Source organism: Mandrillus leucophaeus, unplaced genomic scaffold (genome assembly GCF_000951045.1).
Source record: "Mandrillus leucophaeus isolate KB7577 unplaced genomic scaffold, Mleu.le_1.0 Scaffold552, whole genome shotgun sequence".
Taxonomy (NCBI): Eukaryota; Metazoa; Chordata; class Mammalia; order Primates; family Cercopithecidae; genus Mandrillus; species Mandrillus leucophaeus.
The window spans coordinates 1,013,123-1,037,549 of NW_012105942.1; the positions used below are offsets into that span (position 1 = coordinate 1,013,123).

General features: G+C 37.8%; 2 protein-coding genes across 3 annotated transcripts in view; both read right to left on the bottom strand.

The window, feature by feature from the left end:
* The window catches only part of LOC105552377 (band 4.1-like protein 2), a 179,187-nt gene that overhangs the window by 24,148 nt on the left and 130,612 nt on the right, over nucleotides 1-24,427 (bottom strand). The window contains exons 12-19 of one of the 2 annotated variants that reach the window (XM_011998023.1): nucleotides 20,360-20,532; nucleotides 15,408-15,470; nucleotides 13,345-13,491; nucleotides 11,911-12,012; nucleotides 5,242-5,295; nucleotides 4,477-5,040; nucleotides 2,374-2,496; nucleotides 466-564 (exon numbers count right to left, since the gene is read on the bottom strand). In XM_011998023.1, the coding sequence (XP_011853413.1) occupies nucleotides 466-564; nucleotides 2,374-2,496; nucleotides 4,477-5,040; nucleotides 5,242-5,295; nucleotides 11,911-12,012; nucleotides 13,345-13,491; nucleotides 15,408-15,470; nucleotides 20,360-20,532 (1,325 nt within the window). The remainder of the gene's footprint in view (nucleotides 1-465; nucleotides 565-2,373; nucleotides 2,497-4,476; nucleotides 5,041-5,241; nucleotides 5,296-11,910; nucleotides 12,013-13,344; nucleotides 13,492-15,407; nucleotides 15,471-20,359; nucleotides 20,533-24,427) is intronic. The other variant, XM_011998024.1, reaches the window with a different exon arrangement.
* LOC105552376 (band 4.1-like protein 3) lies at nucleotides 16,440-18,423 on the bottom strand. The gene has a single exon (XM_011998022.1). The coding sequence runs from the start codon at nucleotides 18,339-18,341 to the stop codon at nucleotides 17,754-17,756; it is 588 nt and encodes a 195-aa protein (XP_011853412.1). The 5' UTR covers nucleotides 18,342-18,423; the 3' UTR covers nucleotides 16,440-17,753.

Below are 24,427 nucleotides of genomic sequence, written 5' to 3' on the forward strand. Positions count from 1 at the left end.
AACATTTAGAGAATTATGCAGGGAGGGAGGGGGAATGCCCCAAATCAGCATACTAGCAATCTTAAATGAGGGAAATTCAACATTATCTGAACAACTTGCTGAAAATTCTGAATGATGGCCTTCATTCACTCGCTAGTCAGGAAGGCTGGTTTAATAAAAGTAGAAGCACAAGTTTGTTTTTATAAATTATAAATTTTATTAAATTATTTATGCTTTTGTAGCTATCTCACATACAGTTATTCATAACATATTTTTACCCCCTTGTACTTTACAAAATTGCAATTTGGTTTGAATGCATTTGTCAACGGAGCCCAATTTCTTGGATACTTTAAACCAAGGCATTTTTATTCCACTGGCACTGTCTGTATCTTACTTGGAAGTGTGTATAGGAACAGAGAAACAATTCAGAAAAGATTCTGTCTGTAATGTACCATCCTCTCCATATGATCCCCTGCATTGTTTTACCTTAGTGATGTGTGTGGTTGTCGTTGTTGACACCGACTCAGATGTGATGGTTTGTGCAGTCAGTAACGTGCCCGAATCACCACCAGCCCCGCCATCAATCTTTGGATAGTTGGGGGAAAAATACAAAGTAATGCTTAACTTCCATTATGTTGTCAGAGAAGACCCCACCCCATCGAATATGCATCTTTTAAAATCTATGTGGTTTGCGTGTTTGCAGTGGTAATTTACCGTCCACGAGAGCAGTTGGTATTTAAAACCAAGTAGAGGCAAAAGACTAGGTGCACATGGAGAAGCAAACTCAACTGTGTGAGTGGAGAAAAGAGAGGAGAATGGACATAGGAGGTGGGACTGAAAGCTACAAGGGAATTATGACAGAATTTATCTGAAGGACATTTGCAGAAGCTAGAAAATTAAACTAGAGAGCCAGGCAGAGAAGTTTCCACAGTGACCAGAAGCACTGAGTTTGTTGTTTTTTAAGCACAGGTGGGTAAAAATAGATAAACATTTTATCAGATTACCAAGCAACAGAACCTGACTAGGACAGACTGAACCTGCATGATTTGGTTATCTGCTTACCTCTAGCAGATTGTTTTTATCAACTACATTGTTCCTGTAATAGTTTGTATGTTGTGAGCATATATATAGGCAAATATTTCAATATTACACATACACATGTGCTCTCTACATATATATAAATCCCATACATATGTTAAAATAGATTTTAACTTGTTTGCTTTGATATTGAAAGATGCAGAAGATTTTAGAGTTTCCAAGGGGAAACAATGAAGCAAATTAATAGCCTAATAGTTTATGTTAAGATCACGAAACATATTTGCCTTCTGTTTCCTGTCACTGACACAAGGAAATAACTGGACGGTCCAGAGCCTTTCTGACTGTAAGAGGAAACTTCTTTCAAACTTGGGTCATGCACCTGTATTTCTTCATTCTGGCAACTTACCACAATACAGACACATGACTATTGCTCCCCCGCCGCAGCCGTTCATAAGAAACCTGTTGTGCTTATGTGGGATCAATGCACACACAGGGATGCCATACCCAAAATAATTTTCAGACAAGATTCACACATGCATGCATTAAACCTTTTAAAAAATACTCTGAGAGGTCAAGAACCTGACATCCTCCACCATGATACAATTCTACCACAGAAGGTTCATCTTCTCAGTGGAGAAAATGTTTATTTTATATTCTATTTTGAAATGATGCTTTCTCTTTTTTTTTTTTTTTGTTATTCTGAAGCTTAAACATCTTAATGCTTATTCTAAAACTTTACAGAACCAACGTGTGAAAACCTAACATCAAACACACAGATCTGATAATTATTTAGACACATGGTATCATCATTCACATATGAATGACTACATAGGGTCTTTAGAAAATAATTCCACATGAAAGAGAAACACAGGGGTGTGTGTGTGTGTGTGTGTGTGTGTTATTACAAGTAAGAATGAGTTGATTGCGTTGATCTTCATGGAGTTACAGAGGGAAAGAAGCCTAAATCACATCCACAATTAGATCCAATTATTAATTGATGAATTATATCAGCTAAACTTTGCAAGACAATTTGTTTCCTAAGTGTGCACAAACATTCTTGGATATGTCAACCCAGAAATGGCTTTCAATAATATGAACAAGACTGACACTGTCTGTCCTAAATAATGATATATACAGTTCCCCTATAATTACTGGGTTACCAATTTAATTGCAGCTCTTTGTCTCACTCTAAGAGAGAAACACAGCAAATTATGTTGTTGAAGCACAGTTACAAAGTAGAGATCCAAAAAGCTACATCAAAGCCAGAAACATGTAAACTAAGAGAAGAAAGAATGAAAACACAGCCACACTAAGTGAAAAAAGAGCTTGAACAGTCCAAGTCTAGAGCTTTTGTACCTGTGGAGACTCATATGTGATGGTTTTGGTCTCAGTTTGGACAATGGGGACTTCCTTGGTGGAGATTTCTGTCCTTTGTGAGGCATCAGAAATTGTTACCATCTCTGTTTTTACCACTGGTGGCTGAGGTGGAAAAGGAAGGGAAAAATAAATTCTAGAGGTAATAAAGTAAAAGTGTTTAATGGAACCTTCACAAATAATTGTAAGAAACATATCCAAACACACACTCATGCACAAAAGAGCAAAAACAAACAATCTAAAACAAACAAAAGAAATAAAAGAAACATTTTCCTTCAAATATATCATATGTACACATACATACATGTGTACACAGATATGTACATACATATGAATGTGTGTATGTGTATATACACATACATGAAAAATAAGTTGACATGACGGCTTCCTTTACTATGTTACTCTTTAAGATGGTCCCAAACTACTTATATGTCAAGCCTAGTGTATAGTCACACACATACACACACACACACACACACACGCTCTCTCTCTCTCCTTGGCTTTGGGCCAGTAACAATAAATTGAAAAGAAAATAGAATGAACTATGTGAAGTGACCTGTCTCTATTTTTATCATAGTTTAAAGGACCACATAGTTTGTGTGAAGGCTCACTGCTTTTAACTGGCATGCCAGCTAGGTAGGCTAAGATTTGTTCTTCTGCCCACAATGCCTTTTCTGCCTTATTGTTAACAGACACACCATTTTCAGAAAGGATGTCTTCAAGTATTACTGTTTTCAATTATACTTGTCTAAAACTTGCAGTGTTTCCTCTGTATTACCTAAGTTACAATGCTCTATCTAAAATTACTCCATCAATGTTACACCAATGCTTCGAACAATTTAAAACATTAAAGGAAATATTCAACGGCTTATTAACGTTGTAGCCTGCCGGGTATGCATGTTTAATATTAATGCAACACCAGACTATATTACTACCAAAATACTGCAGTACTTTCTTTGAGAGAACATTCTCAACAGGCATAATTATTTCAAGAGGAGTAACAATATGTTAAATACGGAATAGTTCAAAGTGTTCAAAGACTCTTGAAAAATCTTCTCTAAAGTGAAACAGAAGTTTAAAAGTAACATGGTTAAAATCCACTTGGTTATTTTAAGACAAAGTCACTTCAACATTTTCCATCCCATCGAAGAGAACAAAGTAAATCTCTGTACTGTGGGCATTTAATATTAAAATCAAGAAATATTGCCAAGGAAATAAACCCTCCCTCAGCCTAACTCCCAAATGAGAGACACTGCACCTAGTGACCAAGGCTTAATCTAAGAAAAGTCTGAAAAGTTCTCTTCTTTGAAGAGAAAAGAAAAAGATTCATATCTAATGTATAGATAATCCACAAAACATATAATCATCTGGCAAATATTCCAGAATTGGCATTAGGACAGAATGAGAAGAGAGGATATCCTCCTATCAAATAGCCTAGCCTCTGGCTGCCTGGAAGGAAAGAAAGGCTCTTAACAAAACCACACAACCCCTGGAATCCCACAATAGAAATCACAGTGGCATTCAAGAAATAACATTCTCATCACTGCTGGATACTGCATTCAGAGAACCACGGTAATCAGAGCCTGCTGTCATTTCTAAAACTCTGAAGTTGAAGAGTAAAAGAATGAGCCAAGAAGTCAAACCCAATCATGACATCAGGGGCACACGCACTCAGCACTGAACATTTTTTTTTCAACATTACATATACATTTTTCTAATTAAACCAAAAGGGGGAAAAAAAGGCATTTAGTGTGAGGAAGCAGTGCAACTAAAGACAAAACAGTTGGAAACACCCAAAACATGCAAAGAAAAATTTAAATGTGAAAAGGGAAGGAAAAATTGATGTGGTGCTTGTAGGAAAGTTTACCCTACAGGTGTCCAGTGGCAGCAGAGAAGCTGGAACCCATGAACTGAGCTGGCAGAAAATCCACAAAGCAGTGCTTTCCCCCTTCCTCCCGTGAGAGAGAAAAATGAGATTCTTGTTGAAAAAAGCTGAAGAACTGGGAGGACAGGAGAAGAAAGGCAGGAGTTCCCCACCTGAGAAGCAGCTCTAGAGTTTGGCTCCCACCTGGAACTCCCATTTACCTCTGAACAACAAATAATTTGTGGCAAAACATCAATGTCAACATGGGACACCTCTCCGTTAACTTTCTGTGGCTCTTCCTCTGCTTCTTCTCCCATGTCTTGCTTAAGAGCGCCTTCGTGTACACTCTTCTCTCCAGGTATCTTTTGGGCACCTACATTTTCCTGGATCACTGTTTCTACTGTGATTACACTGGCACCTGCTTGTGTGACTGGGCTGGCTTCGGGCACTGCTTCCTCCCTCTCTACTACCTTGGCTGCTGGGCGGGGTTCTTCCTCCACCTCTTCTTCAAACTCCTGTTCCTCCCTGATGGTGCCCTCGGTCACTCGGTGGTGGGGACGGTACTCTCCCACGTCTTCCTCCTCACTCTCACTGCTGCTGCTGCTGCTCTCAGAAGACAGGGAGGTGGAGTCTTTTTGTGTCACAGGCTCCACCTTACGAATCTCCCCAGGACCACTCCCAGGTGATATCTCTTTACCATTCATTTCTTCTGTGATTACTCTTTCGTCTTTCCCAACCTCTGCCCGCTTCTTCTCCTCCACTATATTCAGAGTCTCATGTGAACTCTGTACAAAAAAAGATGGACGAGGGAAAACAAAAATATATGAATAAATAAAAACAACGGAAACCCAAATTAACCGATGGCAGATTCATGTCATGGAGAAAAACAAAGATGATTATGATAGCTGACTGAAAGGGAAGCGGGGCAAACGTGAGGGCAATGAGAAACGTGAGGCGATGGTGTTAACATGGAAAAAGGGGAGAACCTTAACAGCATCCCTGGCTCCAGTGCAAGGCCCTTCTGACTCAGGAGCACGTGTCTGCGGAACAAGAAGCAACCAAGGACACAAAATCAATACAGTTTTACCTCAACAACCACTGAAACAAACATCTGACACTGCAAAGACAAAACAGCAAGAATCAACATCTACAGAAACCTGCTCAAGGTCACATAGAGGACAATCAAGACAAATGCCAAAGGGCTTACAAAAAGACACAAAAACAGCCAGCATCCTCCCAAAGAAGTAAAATGCTTTTATTGTACATATACCTATATAAGCTCTACCTATGTAGTTAAAACAGTTTACAAAAATTGAATTATACCAAAGCTGACTCATCATTTTAAAGAAAAAAATGTAACTTTTAAAACCTAGTCAACAGTTTTGGTTTTAATCAGACTGTAAAGTCTAGTCTGGAACCCTGATTCTTAAATGAACATAGCACCAAGGAGATGGCACTTTTATTTTTTGCTGGTTTTCTTTAAAAAAAAAAAAGTTTTAATTGGCAAAATTATAGTTGGCCTCAGAAGGCTACTAATGTGAAAATGTTCATTTCAGAAATGGTTATTAACATTCCAATTCGTATCATAGGTCAGCAAAGGCTACATTATACAATAGGGTGGATGTCAATGGCGGCTCCAAGCGTTTTTTCTTACAATTTAGCTCCTCTACTAGCATCTTTGAAATCTAAAATGAGTCAAGTTTATTATTTGACATGTTCACTCCTATCTCCGCAGACATCTACTTCTTGGGAGTAAATTAATTTACCCCAGTTGAGTAACATAGTACCTAAATGTTCAATAAATATCTGTTGACTGAATACATTAGTAACAAATTACTATGTTATGGTATTATTAACTAGAGTGGAAACCTTTTTGTACAGAGGAGTTTTTAAAGCTTCACATTTTTCTCACACAAAAAGTTTGCTTTACAATGATACAACTCAAGCATGGCCAACTTTTTGACTTCTAGGTGGTCCTATTGCCTATGATCTAACTTAAAAATAATTCGGCTAGAGCCCGGAGCCCTGTTTATTCATGAAAGTGACTCCATTCTGGATGGAGAAGGGCACCGCACCACTGAGCCCTCTGGATATTGTTGTGAAGTTGCCAAGGTACTAACTGGACTGGAGCCTATAACAGATAGCAGGGCTGTGTTCATCTGTCCCAGACACATGGACACCATGAGCTGAAGATCCTAACATCACACACACACGTCTCTGCAGCACTGTCAACATCTACTCACAAACTCTCTTGGACCTGCCCTATTATTCTTAAACACATGGTAAGGGCATGCTTTCATTGATCCAAATTAATACCATGTAAATCACATTACTAACAGAAGACAGTTATCGTTCCAGTTTTATTGAAAACTCAAGAGGTTTTTAGATATTAAACTAAAAAAACTCTCAATCTATTTTGATAAACAGGTAACGTTTAACCGTGACTACATATAATAAAGATATCCAGTGACCAGAACATTTCTGAAACACACATTTCATTATTATTACAGGTCAGTGAATTCCTATTACTGTTATATTTTAACCTCAATGGGCTGGATAGGTTCTGCCCAAGTTCAGGGAATTCCTTAGGGTCATTCAAAAACAATTATCTCATGGTGCGTGGGAGGCACTTCAGATTTTTCCATATAAACAGAATTTTAAAAATAACACGCCATCAGAGGATGCCTGAAATTTGGGGTTTTGAAAATGTCAACTCTGCAAAGCATACTTGGTTTCTATCTTGTTGAGGGTTTCCCTCTGCTTAACAGCTCAGACTCTGGAACTTAATGATTTAAATTATTCTCTGAATTTAGGCAGATTTTTTTTTTATTTGACCAAAGAAGCAGGAGAAACATCCAATCTATATCTTTTCTTCATGTTCCAAATCAGTCATTGTTTCTTGAATGTTTCTCCCAGGAAGAATTAATTTCACCAATGAAAGCACTGGAGGGAATGGTGCCTGAATATTTAAAAAATGAAAATCTCTCTCATATGTGGCTTTTAGTAACAGGGGAAACAAAGTAAAATGCACCTCAAGCAAGTGTGAGAAGGGCGAGGAAGAAAGCTTTTCAGAAGGTGCATTAGCGCTCACAACAGCGCCCTCTGCTGTCCAAGTGGTGGCTGAAGTGAAGGTGGCTTTCATGCTATCAGAAAAGCCCTTTTCACTAAACAAAATTGATGTTATCTCCTCTTCTAGGCTCTAGAGAGGTCAGAAAAGGAAGAGCAAAGAATTAGCAATAAGTCAGAACAGACAGCAGTGACCTATTGAAAGAAAGGAAAGGTTACACAAGAAAGAACAACAGAACAGCATAAAATGAAAGAAAGATGAGAATTCTGATAGATTCTGCAGCAGGCTTATGCAGAGGTTTGTGAGCGCCAGCTTTTCCACCCTGCTTGAGAATCTTTGATAGTTGCGACCTACAGAAACCAGGGAAAATTGCTTGGTTGATCAACAACTGAGCACAACCGACCCACCCAAACGCCATTTCACATATTCTTGAGGTAGTTCCTTGGCCTTTTTCTGCACGGAATGGCCTCTTCAGTGGCCCCTACACTTGAAATGCTTATTCTTGTGTTAGAGCTTGGGCAGTCCTCCCTCTCCTGCCTCCAAGACCCTTCTTTGCCCTTCTCTGCACACTCTGGTCCTTTCCAGTTTTCTAACCTCCCTGAGGCCCACTTCATAGTCTGTACTTTCTGTAAGGCCTTTCTTACCACTCCAGCTCCTACAATCTCCTCCCTCCTCCATACCACCTTAACTCTCTGTACAACAAACATTCTGACAGCGGACCACATTCATTCCCTCAGGCATGCTAAATATGCCACAGAATAAATTACCCTGCCCCTTTTTTTTTGCAAAAAGAAACAGGTAAAGAAAAACAATTCAAAACAGGAAGACAAACTCAGTGTTGAAAGCTCAACGAGCAACGTGAAAATTATTTCTCCCTAAAAACGATGAAAGCAAATTTAACTTTGCTGTGTCTGGCTCTTAAACAATGGCTCCTAACCTGCCTGAGGGACAACTGTCCTCAGAAACTTGAAGTGTCAGTACTCAAGAGTCACCATGAAGTCCCTCATGTCAGAAGTGTGAGAATAACTCCCAATAAACCCCACTATTCAGAAATTTTTTTTTTTTTTTTTTTTGGAGACAGAGTCTCGCTCTGTTGCTCAGGCTGCAGTGCAGTGAAGTGATCTCGGCTCACGGCAAGCTCTACCACCCAGGTTTAAGTGATTTTCCTGCCTCAGCCTCCCCAGTAGCTGGGATTATCAGGCATGAGGCACCACACCCAGCTTATTTTTGTATTTTTAGTAAAGACGGGGTTTTGCCATGTTGGCCAGGCTGGTCTCAAACTCCTGACTTCAGGTGATCTACCCTCTTCGGCCTCCCAAAGTGCTGGGAATACAGGTGTGAGCCACCGCATCCAGCCACTATTTAGAAATCTTAAAGAAAAATCAATGACACTCCAGAGGGGTCCTCTCATACTGTAAGCTAAGAAGGGTGAGGAGTGCAGACAGTCAGGTGAGGAGAGTGAGGTGAGTAGGCATTTGCAATATTCAGCAGAGAAAAAAGCTTCTGGACTGATTTAGCTTCATTACCATCTCTATGATTACACCATCCCTAGGGGAAGTGGGGATGGGTGGGGTGCCCTTCCCAGTGAGAGATCACTGGTGAGCTTAAAGAAATGCCACACATTTCATTATTCAATGCTATACCTTCAAAAGTACCTTACAACTCAATGTATAAAAATCTCTTAGACTCAGGAGAAAATAGTCTATGTAAATTTAAGTCATCATAATTTGTACAACACGTTAAGAGGATTACAAGAGTTTTTGTTTTTATCAAAGTATTTTATTTAGTCTATTTTTTTTTCACCAGACCAAGTCTATTATCTAGTGACACAGACACAAATTAGAACCAAAGGTAAATATTTTACAAAACTCCATTCTTAAGCTGTTTATGTTTTTGCCCTAAATATCATGCTTTCCCATAGGTATGTTCAGAGTTCAACACAAGCTCTGGTCTGCCAACTGTAACTTCACTCCATTCTCATATCAGATTATAAGTGAATAGTGACAATCCTATCAATGGGTATAACTACCAATGCACTTCAGTTTATAAACAATTCACTAACCAGGTAAAAGCTTTAAGAAATTTACAATAGTTATTTACCCATCAAAGATTAAATGACTTGGTTTCCAATTTTCTGCTCTACTCTCAAAATTGTTCAAATTCAAACCACAGCCACTTTGGAAATTCAATTTTTTTTTTTTTAAAGAAACTATTAATGCTTTTTAAAAAAAACTATAAAAATCCATATTATAGAAATTTGGAAAAACTGTCAAATTATATACTTATGCATAATTTTTTAAATTTTACTTTCAGTAAGAATTACAATTCAAAGATAAAGGAGAACTCCTGCAGAATTAACAGTAAAATGAAGATATGACAAAGACAGAAATTGAAAAGGTACTCCAGTAAAGTCAAAACACTCCGGTAGACAAATGCTCATATACTTTCAACTAATAGTAGTATGTTATTTGAAGGAAAAAAAAAAGATACAATGCAGGTGGTCGATAAATGTTTGTTGGGCAAACGGATGAATGGACGATTGTAGTAAGAACAATCTATATGTATGTCAAAAAAGTACGTATTTTCCTGCATATATTGGAGGAAAAGAACAGAAAAACTAGTAACTTCAAGTACAGATAAACCATTTGGGGGCTTTTCCAGATTTAAATTTCACATTAACATCACTTTAATGTGACTTCTATGACAAGATATTTTATACTGTACATTCCTAAAACATGAGATCCAGAAAAATGATAATAATTTTAAACATCTCCACTAAAATGTCAAAGTTTCCTACTGCAAAAATCCAAGGACATCACTTTAAATTTGATCGAATGATACCATGTGATTGCTTCTGGAGGACAGGTTATCACAAATACGTAATATTTCAAAGCATGTGATATTAAAGTCCTCATTGTACACATGGAGTCTAATTCGCTTTGGTTTCAGGCTAACCTTCAAAGTATATAAATCTGTCACTTGGTTTAGCTTCATGACATTGTCTTTCTCCTTTGCAATGTTCTGAAAATATTTCATCTCAACTAGACCACGAACTCCTTATTCCTACTTATTTTGCCTCCTTCCCCAACCCCACTATGTGTTCTGATAAATACTCTCTACTAATTAATAGAATCTACCTTGTGGAAGGGAATCACTGTTTCCTTATTAATAATCTCTGCTCTCATTCACAGCCCCTATAATCTATTCCTCATCCAGTGCCAGGGGGACGCCTGTCAGACACAGGTGGGATTCTGCCACTACTCACCTTCAAACTCTCCAATGCTTTCCCATCACTCCTATTGTACAATTCCAAACTGTTAGCATGGTCTTTAAGACCGTGATATGACCTAGGGTCTAACCTCTTTGAATTTTCCTTCCTTCATGCTGCCCCATGCTCACCAGGCCCATGTCACTTGGTCTTTCAGTTCCTGTGTTGTGGCTCTTCCTTACACGTGGATACATTTTCACATGTCCACCTGGTCATCATTAAGGTTTCAACTCAAATGCCATCTCCTCCTGACCACAATGACAAAACCGTCTTCCTAATCCCCTCCTAACACAACACTGTATTTCACCTTCTTAACATTTACTTCTTAGTGTCTGAAACTTTCTAAGTACCAATTAGAAAATTTTCTAATCACCGGCCGGGTGTGGTGGCTCACGCCTGTAATCCCCAGCACTTTGGGAGACTGAAAAGGGCAGATCACGTGGTCAGGAGTTCAAGACGAGCCTGGTCAACATAGTGAAATCCCGTCTCAACTAAAAACACACAAAAAATTAGCCAGACATGGTGGCGGGCACCTGTAATCCCAGCTAGACAGGAGAGTTGCTTGAACCCAGGAGGCAGAGGTTGCAGTGAGCCGAGATCGCGCCATTGCACTCCAACCCGGGCGAAAGTGCAAGACTGCATCTCAAAAAATAAAAAAAAGGGACACTTTTCTAATTAACAATTTCCATGTCTCCTCCACTAGACTCCAAGCTCTCTAGTCCCAGCAAATAGACTGACCACCTGACTAAGTAAAATCAGTAGAAAGAGAAGAATGAGGATGTAAAGGCAATGGAAAGCGAACTTCCTCACCAATGTCAGAAATGTCACACATGCAGGAGCAGAGAGAGAGATGAGGGGCTGCTATGGTGCATCAAAATCTTTATTCCCATTAAAAATCTTACAAATGAAAACTCAAAAGGTTTCCATATGTAATTAGTAAACTCATAATCTAAGGTACATACGTGGTTATTTTAACAACACAGCCTGCGTTTAAGTATTGTACAAACAGTGCATTTTCACATGAAATCAGTTTCCCGACTGTCAGCCACATACATCAAATTAGGAATCACTTATCACCTAAATTGGTGGATGTTTCTGTATTTCAAATTTTGACTTTTCAAGTGCTTCTGCAACATGGTATTTCTCATCCAACAATCCTATGCTTCTATACACAGGGGATTTAACTTTTTAAATGCTCAAAAATCATTTCAAAAAAATTTTAGTATGACACACAGGAAAAAAGAAATCTTATGGCTGTGGATAGAAACAAAAGGAAAAGGGGAAAAAGCAAGAGTAGATCCAAGGGTGCAAGGTGAACACCTTGTCTGTCTCCTGAGCTTTTTCTTCAACTGTCCGTGTTGTCGGCATCAGGTACTTCTCCTTCACGGATAAAATATCCTTGAAAAGATGGTCTCCTTTTCTCTATTGTTTTAAACAATAGACATAATCAACAAATAAGACACATACATTACACCTATAGCAACACAAACATAAAACACTGACCCTGTGTGGGCCAATGACACACACCAAGAGAAGCGGCACATAATGGAAGGTGAAAGCCTTGGCATGGCATCAGACACCTCCAGAAAACACAACATTCTCGAATGGACTACTGAAATTTACATTTTTTATCATCTTCAGAAAAATCTGAAACTAAGAACTGAAGTTGTATCCAACTTCATAAGACTCTACCATGCATGTCTTAATATTTTCAAAAGTTCTGTGTTTCAGTTCAGCAATTCTTTTTGCTCATCTGTTCTTAAAGAGCTTTCTTTTTCAATGGCACAAACTTAGAAATTTAAAGCAACTAACAGCTTTTCTTTTTAAGGAAAGGTGAATAAAAATAGCAGTAGAATATCTAAATCAATGTCTACAATTTGGCGACATTCAAGTCAGACTTGATGCTGAAAGGAAAAAGATGAAATTGTAGGGTAACATCTTTATACCATTTTTTAAACTACAGATTAAATATAGTATGATCACTGTCTGCTCAAGTATGATAAATGAGCCCATGGAAGTTCTTGGTCAGTAAGAGGAGGGATTTGGAAGAATCATACAGGCACAGAGGCAGATGACAACGAATGGAGAAATATATTGAGAATATATCCTGAAGGCAATATGTACTCATACCAGTGGTGGGGAGAAGTAAACCATGAAAAGAAATAGAGTAAGTGAGGAGAAATGTTATGATTGAAAAACCATTTTAAAAACACAATTCTAACATTTCCTTACTAGGAAGTTTCAATATTAAGTTGTATTATGTATAATATTTTTCAAGTTTTCAACAGGGCTCATCAGTCTTTAAAGCTAAGTTAAACTCATTTTCCTCACAGTAATAACCTTAAACCACTCAAAGATAGTCTATAGTCCTTTATTTATTATTTATTTATATTAAGTAAATTTCCCTATTTCAGATATCAGTAACTAAAAAGCTTATTAAATATAGTATGTTAGTTTCTAAATTGTCCTATATAACAATTCATTACTACTACCAATTTACCTGAGTAAAATAGCGAAATTATCCTGAAACTACTTCAAAAGTATTTTGAAACTCATGCAATTTACCTAAGAACTAGGCCAATAACTATTACACTGTTAATAAATATTTAGTATTTAAAAAGTTGTTAGTAATTACATAAAATAATTAAATGGGAACATTTTATAACTTCCCTAGAATCAACATAGGAGATTAACAACATAAGTTTTATTGAACAACTGGAGTAAGACAGAGCCAACAAATAGCTAATGACATACCCCTTGTGTCTGTAGGGACAGAGGTGTGATACGTCGTTTTTCCCATTCATTAGGGCGCGGCTCAGGTGTGGATTCCATAAAATTGCGCTTGAGTTCACTAATGCTAGCCTGATGTTTCAGTATGTCCTCCTGGGCCTTATCCAGTTCCTAGCAATATGTAACGTAACAAAGGGGGGAAAAAATCCAAAAGGAAAAAACCCAGTAGGACAAAAATAAAACCAAAAAATAAAACAAAGCAAACTTATGATTTAAAAAAACCATAGTAAAGCAAGAAAAATGCCAAGTCTCTAAAGCCATATTATTATCTAGGAATAAGTTCATGAACTCATCAAAATTTGCAAATAAAGTCAATGCATACTTCTTCAATGATTTACATTTTAAAGGATTCTGATTTCTTCTCTGTTTAGGATTTTTAAAGGAATAATTATTTACATTATTAGGAAGATGACATGGAACTGATCATCAAAATGGCTAATAACACTTCCTTCCAGTACCTGGATTTGAAATTCAGACTATGACTTTGTTCCGGCAAATTTACCTTTCTGATTAGGACTACTCATAAAATTGCATCCTGTAAACATAGTAAATCAAGTACAAAATAGAGAAAGGTAGAGACTCAGAAGCACACTGGCTGGAAGAAAAAGCCAGACCAGACTCATCCCCCAACTGGAAAAGTCAAGGATTTTTTTGTGTGTTTGTTTTCAGGAAATTCCAGTGGTGGCTTTTAATTCCTAAGGAATAAAAACTACTGCTTCCAGAGGCTGCTTCTGTTTAGCCTCTTTATGAAAAAAAAATGAACCACAGACTGGTCTCACGTATTTGCCAAGCACAAAAGTGGGGTCTAGCCTCTGCAATTGCCAGATGGTCCTTATCCAGACAAATATGCAAGAAAAACTACCAGGTCCATTTTCATGGGAGAGGCCCCATTAAATGGTATTTGTGGAAATTTTTCTGACTGGCTCTGATAAATAGTATTTGTGGGAATAAAAGGTAATTAGTGTTCAGGAAATGGTTTTAACCAAATTTTAAATATTTATTTATATTTCAAAAATCATAGGGCCACCTGTGGATTATAGCTTTCATCCCACTTTAAGGAACAGGTCATGCAACCAATAAAATTAGATATTCCATATTCATGCACAAGCATAGTAGCTCATCTATGAGCTTCTATAGCCATTTGCAAAAACTCATGAAAATCTAAAAATCTTTGCATGGCATGGAAAAATGACTGTGGCTTGAGATCAGGCACATTTCTTGCATTGGTTCAAAGCAATGTTACTTATTACACTGTACAGCATTTTAGTAAGTTAAGCAAAAGTATATTTCCATCAGTTATCAAGCTGCCAAAAGCAACCAAACAGATTAGTCAGATTACTGAGAGCTGCAGTTCTCCATTGAATACATTGCCACATACTACTGTAAAATAAGAAGGGGGAAAAAATGTTCTCATGTGACATGGGGAACATATTTTACATCCCTAATTGGGTGATTGGGCTTTCTTTTCCTCCTTTCCTTCTCTCTCACTTTTGCTTGTTCTAATTAAAATAATTCCTTTAATTAGCATATTCTGAAACAGAATACTGAAAGTGGACCACATTCCCAATCACGGATTTTAACCAAAAAAAAACCAAAAAAAGTGGGCACAGATCAAGATCAAGAGTCAAATGACTCAATGCCAGATCAACACACAAATCTCTGTTCTGGTTAATATATATTAAGGATGAGACTGTGTTACTTCAGGCTGATGCCTTAGAGTTAACCCTTTAGGAGAGAATAGGTTTACTTGTAGAACAACTTCAAAAGTACTGGATAAAAACTTGATTCATTTGACTAAACTTTTTTTTTCCCACTTGTCACTTTGAGAACTTCTAGTAGATACAGTCCTGCCTAAGCCACCTGAAAGGAACACCGTCAGGCTGGTAACATGCACTCCCAAGTTGAATTCCCCCATGCACTGCATGCACCGTGCTCGAAGAACATTGCCGGCCAGCCTAGGCGTGACCTCCCGTCCACAGCAGCCGGGCAGCCATTATGACAGAGTTGTTTTCTTAGATTATACAAACCTCCAACATTAAATTGCTATGTCTGACATAAATATTATCCCCTTCTACTCTCAAGGAATTTTTCTGTGAAATTAAATCACACACAGGGGGGAAAAGGCAAATAAACATAAGTGTATCAATCAGCAAGCACCAAAATGACCCAGAGTTCGACAGTCTAAGACATTAAAATAAAAGAGGAATACAAATCTTATGAACTTAAAGCCACAACAAGCACAACTCACAAATAAACCCTGAGCGTGGACCCTCCCCCCACAATACTAAAGGCAGGCAGCAGCCATGAGATGTTTAACTTTAGGGAAAACTCAGCCACCTCTTCCAGCTGTGTTTCCTCTTCTTCCATCTTCGCCTGAAAAGTCACACAGCAAACGGCCAGAAAGAAGGGGAGTATTAGTGGAAACTCTACCATCAGTGCAAAGAAGTTGTATTTGAACTTAAATGGTGAACCAGTGTTACCAACCTTTATTGGGAGGCCCTCAGAAGATGCAGCATATTAAGCCACTTTGGTCTTTCTTCACCTACAGTGTTGTACCAATGATGGAAATGATCCTTTGCAAAGGTGGAATGGAGGATGGAAGCTTCACTCTTTCTCAGTCCCTAGATTATGCTCTGCTTTTGAATATTTTGTACTCAGGAACAAAAATATGAGAGTGCAAAAATGGCATAATTCAATCTGTTCTAATTTGAAATGTCTAAAGCAACTAGTGATGGGGTAAAGCATAATGATGTTAAATTTGTTTTTAGCTTTATATTGGTAAACAAATGTTCAACCTCTGATTCAGTTTGTTAAATATGAATTTCTTTCCTGGCTGGGGGTGGGGGATTGGCTTGTTTAACTAGTTTCATATTAAAATGGTGGGTATTAAAAATAATCTTTGAAATATAACCACTTACATAAAATTCTTTAAACAAGAACAGCTTTTCATAGTTGGACATTTCTCAATATCTGATGATTCAAAAGAATGAATGTAGAAGTTTAAAACTAACAAACACTGACTGAATTTTGACTCAATGGAAAAAATGGTGAGAATACAAATATTGACTCCCTTATCAAAGGCAAATCATTTAACCTTTACAGGTTAATTTCTAATATATATCCTTTTCCTTCTTTATTAGGATGATAGTGTTAAATCTGAGAGTTCAAAAGGCTTTCCTTTTTAACCACTCATAGTATTTTTCAGAGGTAAGCAAGGAGCTCAGAGTCTTTATCAGATGTGAAAAATGAGACATTCAATCATCTGTTAAGAAACATCTTCCAACTCCTTGGTCAACACTTAATTCCCTAAAATGTTGATCTTTGATATTCCTCAGGTAAACTTTTTAACAATTGTGGTTTCTCCTACAATGCACACTCACTGCATTATCTTTACATTTTTCTTTAGGTTTGCTCTAAATTTGTCATTTACTCTGTGTAGTGGTAGTGTCCACAGAATATGAGGCACTAAATCACCAGGCCACATTTAACAAAATAATCAAAAATATATTATACATGTTAATGCTGACTTAGTAGCACAGAGGTAGGATACTTGAAAAAAATTTGCCTTATATAGGGGTAAAAATCCTCAAACCAAACACCTATTTAAATAAAGGAGCACTAAGAGGCCCAATCTTAGTGTTATATAGTCTAAATATTCAAAAAAAGCCATGTGTCACTTTTCACATACATTTGTTAAAGACAACAGAATAGTACCTTCCTTATAAAATACCCTACAGTGACTCTTATATATAATTACATAATTTAAGGTTAGAAAAAAAAACTAGCTAAAATTCATCTGGTCTCCAAATACTACAATAATAGGGAGATAAGGAGCTTTTGATATGAGACTTACAAATATCAGGAGTAAAGGTTACAGATACATCCTCATAGATGCAAGAACACATTTGGGTTTCCAACAAGAGAAATAATAGTACTAAGGACTTCTACTAAGATACGTCAAGAACAGTTATGTCCACTGCATCCTAAGTTCTATATCAAAACAAAAATGTTCCATCCTAAAGGAACAGCATTAATATCTGTTTGCAAAATGGAGAGACCCTGTATGGATTGTTACGGGCAATACAGGTTCCCTCCTCCCCTACACCTTCTGTTACAAATCTAGTTTGAGCTAGATATTTGTAAAATAATCCTACAATTTTGCTCCAAACTTAGAATGTGTGGACCTGGTCAACGGTATCAATGAAGGAGAAGTGTCTACACTTATTTCTCATGCACTAAAACATTGTGTGTGTGAAAATATGCAGGTATTACTATGTTGAGGGTAATCAGTGGTGAAACGTATGCACACATTTACACTCTATGTTAGGAAGGGTTTAAGATAAAGTGTATTGTGTTGACTCCACAAACTGAACTTATGTGGGCATGCCAGCAACTACTTCCTCTTCCTCTAGTTTGTCATTCAAGTCACAGTCATAAGAAACATTAAAGGAGGCGGCTTTAGCCTCCAGACAGCAGAGGCATAGAGCCAGAGGAAGGGAAAAGGCAAGAGAAAAAGGAACTGACTGAGAAGCAGACAGAAGTAGCCCAAAGATGAGGATAAGGGAAGGAATGAATGAAGGGGAGGTGATTGGGACATAGTGCTGCACACCAGCGGGGAGGAAGGAGACCCAGACCTTGGGGAGGCTGGGGAAAGCAAGATATCCATCTTCATCAAGAAGGGAGGGGAAGCCAGAGGGAAAACATTTGGAGAAACTGAAGGAGAAGTAACCAAACTCAGAATCACTGTTGTCAGCTGCTTTAAGAGTCTTCCCATGGATGGGAGAAGGGCATTCAGGCTGAGAAGGGCCTATGGCAGAATCCAAGACCAAATCAGGCATAGCAACTTCAGAATCCCCCTGCTCGGATGTTTCACCTGTGGAAAGGTGCTCTAAGCTGTCTAGTGTGATCTGGTCAGCCTCCCCAAAGGGGTCTTCCTCTGAAATGTCTGAAAGCAAGTCCATTTCAGGGACAGGCAATAGGTTTGGGGAAAAAGATGAAGCACGGTGGATGAGAGGTGAAGGTGGGCATATGGAAACAGTCTATTCTCAAGTGCAAACCCATGATTGAATATGAAATTACACAACGGATACAACCAAAGGAAAAACAGATGCAAGAGAGAAAGAGGACAAAAGAAAAAATGAGTAGTTAGTGAAAACTTTTACTTTAAAGAAGGGATTATATTAACACAGTGTAGTTAGAAATGAATTAAATGACCCATTTTTAAAAAGACTAGACTACTTGTGTCACATAAAATTTATACATATTGACTCATTTAATTATTTTCAAACTGATTGCAAATAAATCCCATGAAACTCAAACAGCATTATTTACTTTTAAACCTGGTTGCTGACAGATACTCAAAGCATTAGCAAAAATACCAGTGTACCCAGTTGTTTGCTGAAGACAAGCAGGATTTCCTTTAAAATTTAAAAGATCTTTTTCATTGTTTAAGGAAAATAACAAGATATGTCAAGTTAACTAGGCAAAATGGAACAGAGATATTCTGAAATGCTGAGCTCTTCTGTTTCCGATGTAAGCAGTCACTCTCCTGGGTGCCTTGTTAGCAAAAATTTTAAAAAACTATCCTGACAACTTGTCAGCAATTGAAAGAAACCTTGTTGGACATAATTTCTGTTATTTTAAACTGAATTCCCAACCAAATCGTTTTTCCATATGACAGTCACAAATTCTTTAACAATGGAATGTTGATGATTTGATGTCACTTGCTATACAAGTAGCACTTGACCTTGTGGCACGAGACTGGGCCCATGTGGTGGTTGGTCTCTAAGACCTTCTCCATGCTGGGCCTCAGAGGCTATCAGAGCAGGAATACCTGAGGCACTGGCAGCCACATCATCTAGCAAGTCTTTATACATTTATGTCTTTAAAATTTTCAAAGTTAAAATTTAGAAAACACTATACAGCCGGGCTCAGTGTCTCACACACCTGCAATCCCAGCACTTTGGGAGACTGAGGCAGGTGGATCACTTGAGGTCAGGAGATCAAGATGAGCCTGACCAACATGGCGAAACCCTGTCTCTACTAAAAATACAAAATTAGCTGGGCATGGTGGCAGGCACCTGTAATCCCAGCTACTTAGGAGGCTGAGGCAGGAGAATTGCTTGAACCTGGGAGGCAGAGGTTGCAGTGAGCTGAGATCGAGCCATTGCACTCCAGCCTGGGCAACAAGAGGGAAACTCCATCTCAAAAAAATAAAAAATAAAATAAAATAGAAAACACTATGAATCAGTATGATGGATTCATTTGTTTTTATCTGTGCTTACTTCCAATGTTACATGCAAAAAAAAAAAAAAAGTCACTTTGTGCAGACACAGAAAAGAGATCTGAATTCAAAGGCTTCTCAAATCAATATTCAAGTGATGTTACTGCCCAAGGTAACAAAAGATAACAGTGACACATTTGAGAACACAATATGGGTTACTTCTCCATTTCACTATGGTGTACGCACAAGATAAAGCCAAAAGCAACACATCATATTCTCACTCTCTATTCACAAAACAATTACCCTTTCTTAAGAATTTCATTAATTATAGATTATTAATGAAAAATACCTTTGTTTATAAAGATTATCTTTGGTGATATCAAAAAATTCAGGTCAATAATTAAAATCATCAAGAAGCTACATTTTAAAATTTACTTGGACCAAATCAAAAATAAATTTCAAATAATCATAGCTTTTCTACTTTGGGGACTCAATTAGATAAGGTGATTATGAGGACAGTCAAAAAGGCCAGTAAATTACTTACTTGCATTAAAATAATTTACATTGAAATATTCTGCTTTGAACCACAATCAAATAAAGGTTAGAGACCACTATGCATATCTGAAAACAGAAATGACCAACAGAGAACATAGAACAACTGATTTTAAATACTTGATTTCTGAAACAGAAAATACAACAGATAGCCTCTAGGTTAAGTAAATGTTTAAAACCACAACCTGTGTGAATTTACCATACCTTTCCTTCAATGAGCTGTAAATGTGGGGCTTTAGCTGGGCTTCTCACTTCCCTCCTGCCGTCCCCATCTTGTACCACGGCAATGCTGACAACTCCAGGGCCATAGGCTGAAATCTCCCCAGCAGCATCAGGAAAATCCTTCATAAGACTTTGGTCCATGACACCAATCGGAGCTAGTAAAGAGTGACAATTCTGGATTATTTTAGGACATGTGAATCGTAAACTTTATGGAAAATTTTCCCCTTAAAGAGAGAAACAGGAAGCATATAAACAGTGAACAGGAATAGAGACATTGCTTGAAGTCTGAAAATACCTACCATATAAAATAAACAAATTTTTAAACGTTTACCAAATTCTGAAAGTATTCTGAGTTTTAATGCACTGAACTACACCAGGGTCTCAAATCACAGGTATTGGAAGGATATAGTCAGATCATGGAACTGGCCAGTAGGAGGAGCTCTAAGACCAGCTGAAACACCAGAGTTAAGGCAAACAGAATTACGAGGTAAGCAGTATTTTAACTCTTTGGTCTCCTCTGATTTATTTCTGAATCTATCTATTGCAACAAATGATTATGCAATTATTAAGATGACTTGCTCCAATAAGTTTTAAGAATTGCTCCATGAAGGAAACTTTAATTTGAATACTATTCAAAAGATAAAATAGTAAATAAAAGACAGTAAAGGTAAATTGTAAGGATTTTAACTTCTATATTTATATTTTTTATTTTTTAATCCCCTTCCTCAATGTCTCAACATGAACTATGGTAAGTCTATACATAGACACCTCCCTCATCCCAGAAAACCTGGCCCTCCTGTGCTCTCTTCTCTCCTAGAGATAGGCAGAAATGTATATTGTATTGAAAATTCTGTCATATTGCAGATCAAACCAAGACTACCTCAAACATTAGCAAGGCAGAGTAGTAGGTGGCAGGACTTCTGTCCATCTGTAGCTCCTCCCCAAACAACAGAACTACACAAGGTCATTTCACTTTACATAAAGAGTACTCTACAGACACCATGAAGTTTACTCTGCTTCCATGTCCCAAGGGAAGCCTGGTCAACACAAACACCTTTAGACTGCAAGCTCTAAGAGGGCAGGATTGTGTGTGAGCTACCATACTGAGCTTGAGAGGCCTCAAGCACTTTGAATACATGTATCCCAAAATACCTCTCAATCCACAGCCTTCACCTGCCCTGTCCAAAACTTAATTCTTTCCCAGTCCTGCTTTTTTCACAAAATGCTCTTCTCATATTTGCTCCCATTTGCTTGAACCGGGAACATGGACATCTTCCAGGACTCTACCTTCACCCCTTAACACCAACAAGTCCAACAAAGTCCTTGCATATATTTCTAAATGTGGCCAGTTCTTCCCATTTCTAATTCTACCACCTCACCTTGGGGAGATTTTCCCAGCCCTTAAATACTCATACTTGGAATGCCCATACCAAATCACAGTCAACATTAGAATAAATTTGCATTTTACATTAAGTATAGTTATTTTCCAGCAGTTTTGTTGTTGTTGTTGTTTTGTTTTTGAGACAGTCTCGCTCTGTCACCCAGGCTGGAGTGCAGTGGTGCGATCTCGGCTCACTGCAACCTCCGTTTCCTGGGTTCAAGAGATTCTCCTGCCTCAGCCTCCTGAGTAGCTGGGATTATAGGCACGCACCACCACGCCTGGCTAATTTTTTGTATTTTTAGTAGAGATGGGGCTTCACCATTTTGGTCAGACTGGTCTCAAACTCCTGACCTTGTGATCTGCCCTCCTCGGTCTCCCAAAGTGCTGCGGTTACAGGTGTGAGACACAGTGCCTGGCCTCCAGTGGTTTGTTTTCTAATAAAAAAAACTTCTAACAAGATTTAAATAATTTTCCCTTGGAAAGTATATGGCTATGATTAATCCTTTTGCTTACAATTATGATTTCTACACACCTATTATACATACTCGGAAATTTTGCAAAATGCAAAAATCTGACCTAGAAATGGCTTCAAATGTAATGCTATTAAAATATGAATATCAAATTAAAAGTTATTAAATAAAGTTGACAAAATGCTGACTTTGCATACTTTTAAATACTTATTAATTTCAGCATGCAGTTTCTTGTATTTTGGAGCCGATACATTTATTCAGGTCTTAAACATCTGAGAAGATTGTAGGCCCTGGCACAGAGCCCAAGATACCAAATGGCTAATTGGCCTACTCCCACAAAAGGGAAGACCACCATCACTTTCACCTGGGCCATTCCTAACCAGCCTGCCTGCTTCCTCGCTCAATCTAATTGCGCTCTTGCATCAAATGATTTTTTTAAACAAGATAACACTGTGCTCTTGTGTGCACATAAACCCACACAAACCCTTCAATGGTTTCCTAGAGCACATGGAATAAATAAAACCCACATTCTTCACCATGGCCTCCACGGCCCTGTATGACCTGACCCAGGCTTACCTCTCCCGCCACTTCCTAAGATCTGACTACACTTGCCTTCTTTCTGTTCCAGGACTGTATTCAGCTCTCCCTTGCCTTATAGCTTCATCGTTGCTGCCTCTGCTACCTGGAATGCTTTATTTTTAAATATCTCTTGTCCTTTCCTTGGCTGCCTCCTTCTCATCCTTCATGTCTCAACCCACCTGGTTCTTCCTCCGACAGGCCTTCCTTCGCTGATGATCCTATCTAAGTCATGTCCCTGTTCATTGTACTTTCCACCGTCAGGAAATCACTGGTTCCTCAACCCCCAAATGCATCTCGGTTGTTGGTTCTCTTAAATGACTGATTTGTCTTCTTTGGGGTTTGATTTTCTAATCTCGGAGGAGACGCCTTGTCCTAGAACAGGTGTTCTACATTGATTTTCATTTTGATATTTGATCTTTAGATTGAATCCCGGTTTTCACTTGCCATGTAATCGTGAGAGGATTTATTTTAATTTGCCAAACTTTAAAGTGAGGCTTATATACCTAAATCATTCTAGCCTCACTTATAAAGTAAACAGGAAAAGAAAATACAACACATGTCAACTACAACAACAAATGGTATGTTGATAAAGAGGGGCAAAGAAAATAAAGCTCAGTGCCAGGTTACAGCCTAGCTTTGCTTTGGGGGGAAAAAACGGAGAACATAAGCCCTAATCAAAGAGTTCACTGGCTGTCTGGTCATGTATTGGCATTAAAAGCCTCCTATTTTTCACAATAACACAATAATCCTTTTGATGACTTACCCATCTGATGAATTACGGTGTCCAAAACACAAAGGGAAAAATAATGGATTACTGTGCCATGTTTGTTGTTTTTACTTGTAAAAATCATTGTTTTCAGATACAGACCTCCTATAACCCTCTGCACTAACTGCCCATACAAGATGGTGGATTTCCTGGAGCACAGTTTGTATACCTCAAAGAAAATGCTGTTTTACTGCTCTTTTTAAACGCTAAACTTTGCAATATAAGAGTTATATAGCCTCATAGTTTCAAACAAATGCTGAAAACAGACAGTGTTCAGAAAGAGCAATGATTTCTCTCAGGGCACTAAACAACAGTGACTGCATTTATTCAGTACTTGTATAAATTCTCTGTGGCAAGGGGCAAGACTTGTGAAATATTTACATGGGTTGGCACATTTTTCAGATTTAGCTGGAAAAGGGCTCAGTTGTTGAAGAGCTAAAATGATACTTTAGCAGCTATAATACCTTAATAATTAACTGAATTTAAATCATTTCCACAATTTTGGAAATTTGTTTAAAGCACAGTTCACCATCCCCTTGTACATTTCAGGATTTAATAACTATATACCAAAATCCCAACCAACAAATCCTGGCAAATATCTCTATGTGTCCACCTGCATTTGTTTTCCAAGTTTTTTTCTAGGAAAAGCAGATGAAGGCAATGCATATGAATCCTTCACTATTAAGAAAGTTTTTTTTCCATCTGTTAGCATTATCTTGCCTGTTCTACTCTAATTATTTAAAATATAAGTTGTTCGAGTTTATATTTCAGAAAAATATAATAAACAAGAAAAAGGTTTCTGCTAATAAGTACTAAAATATAATTTTCAAATTTAGTATTATTATAAATCTATA

What these genes read in the sequence shown, in the direction of transcription:
- LOC105552376 (XM_011998022.1), bottom strand. Translation starts at nt 18,341, where the DNA reads ATGGACTTGCTTTCAGACATTTCAGAGGAAGACCCCTTTGGGGAGGCT.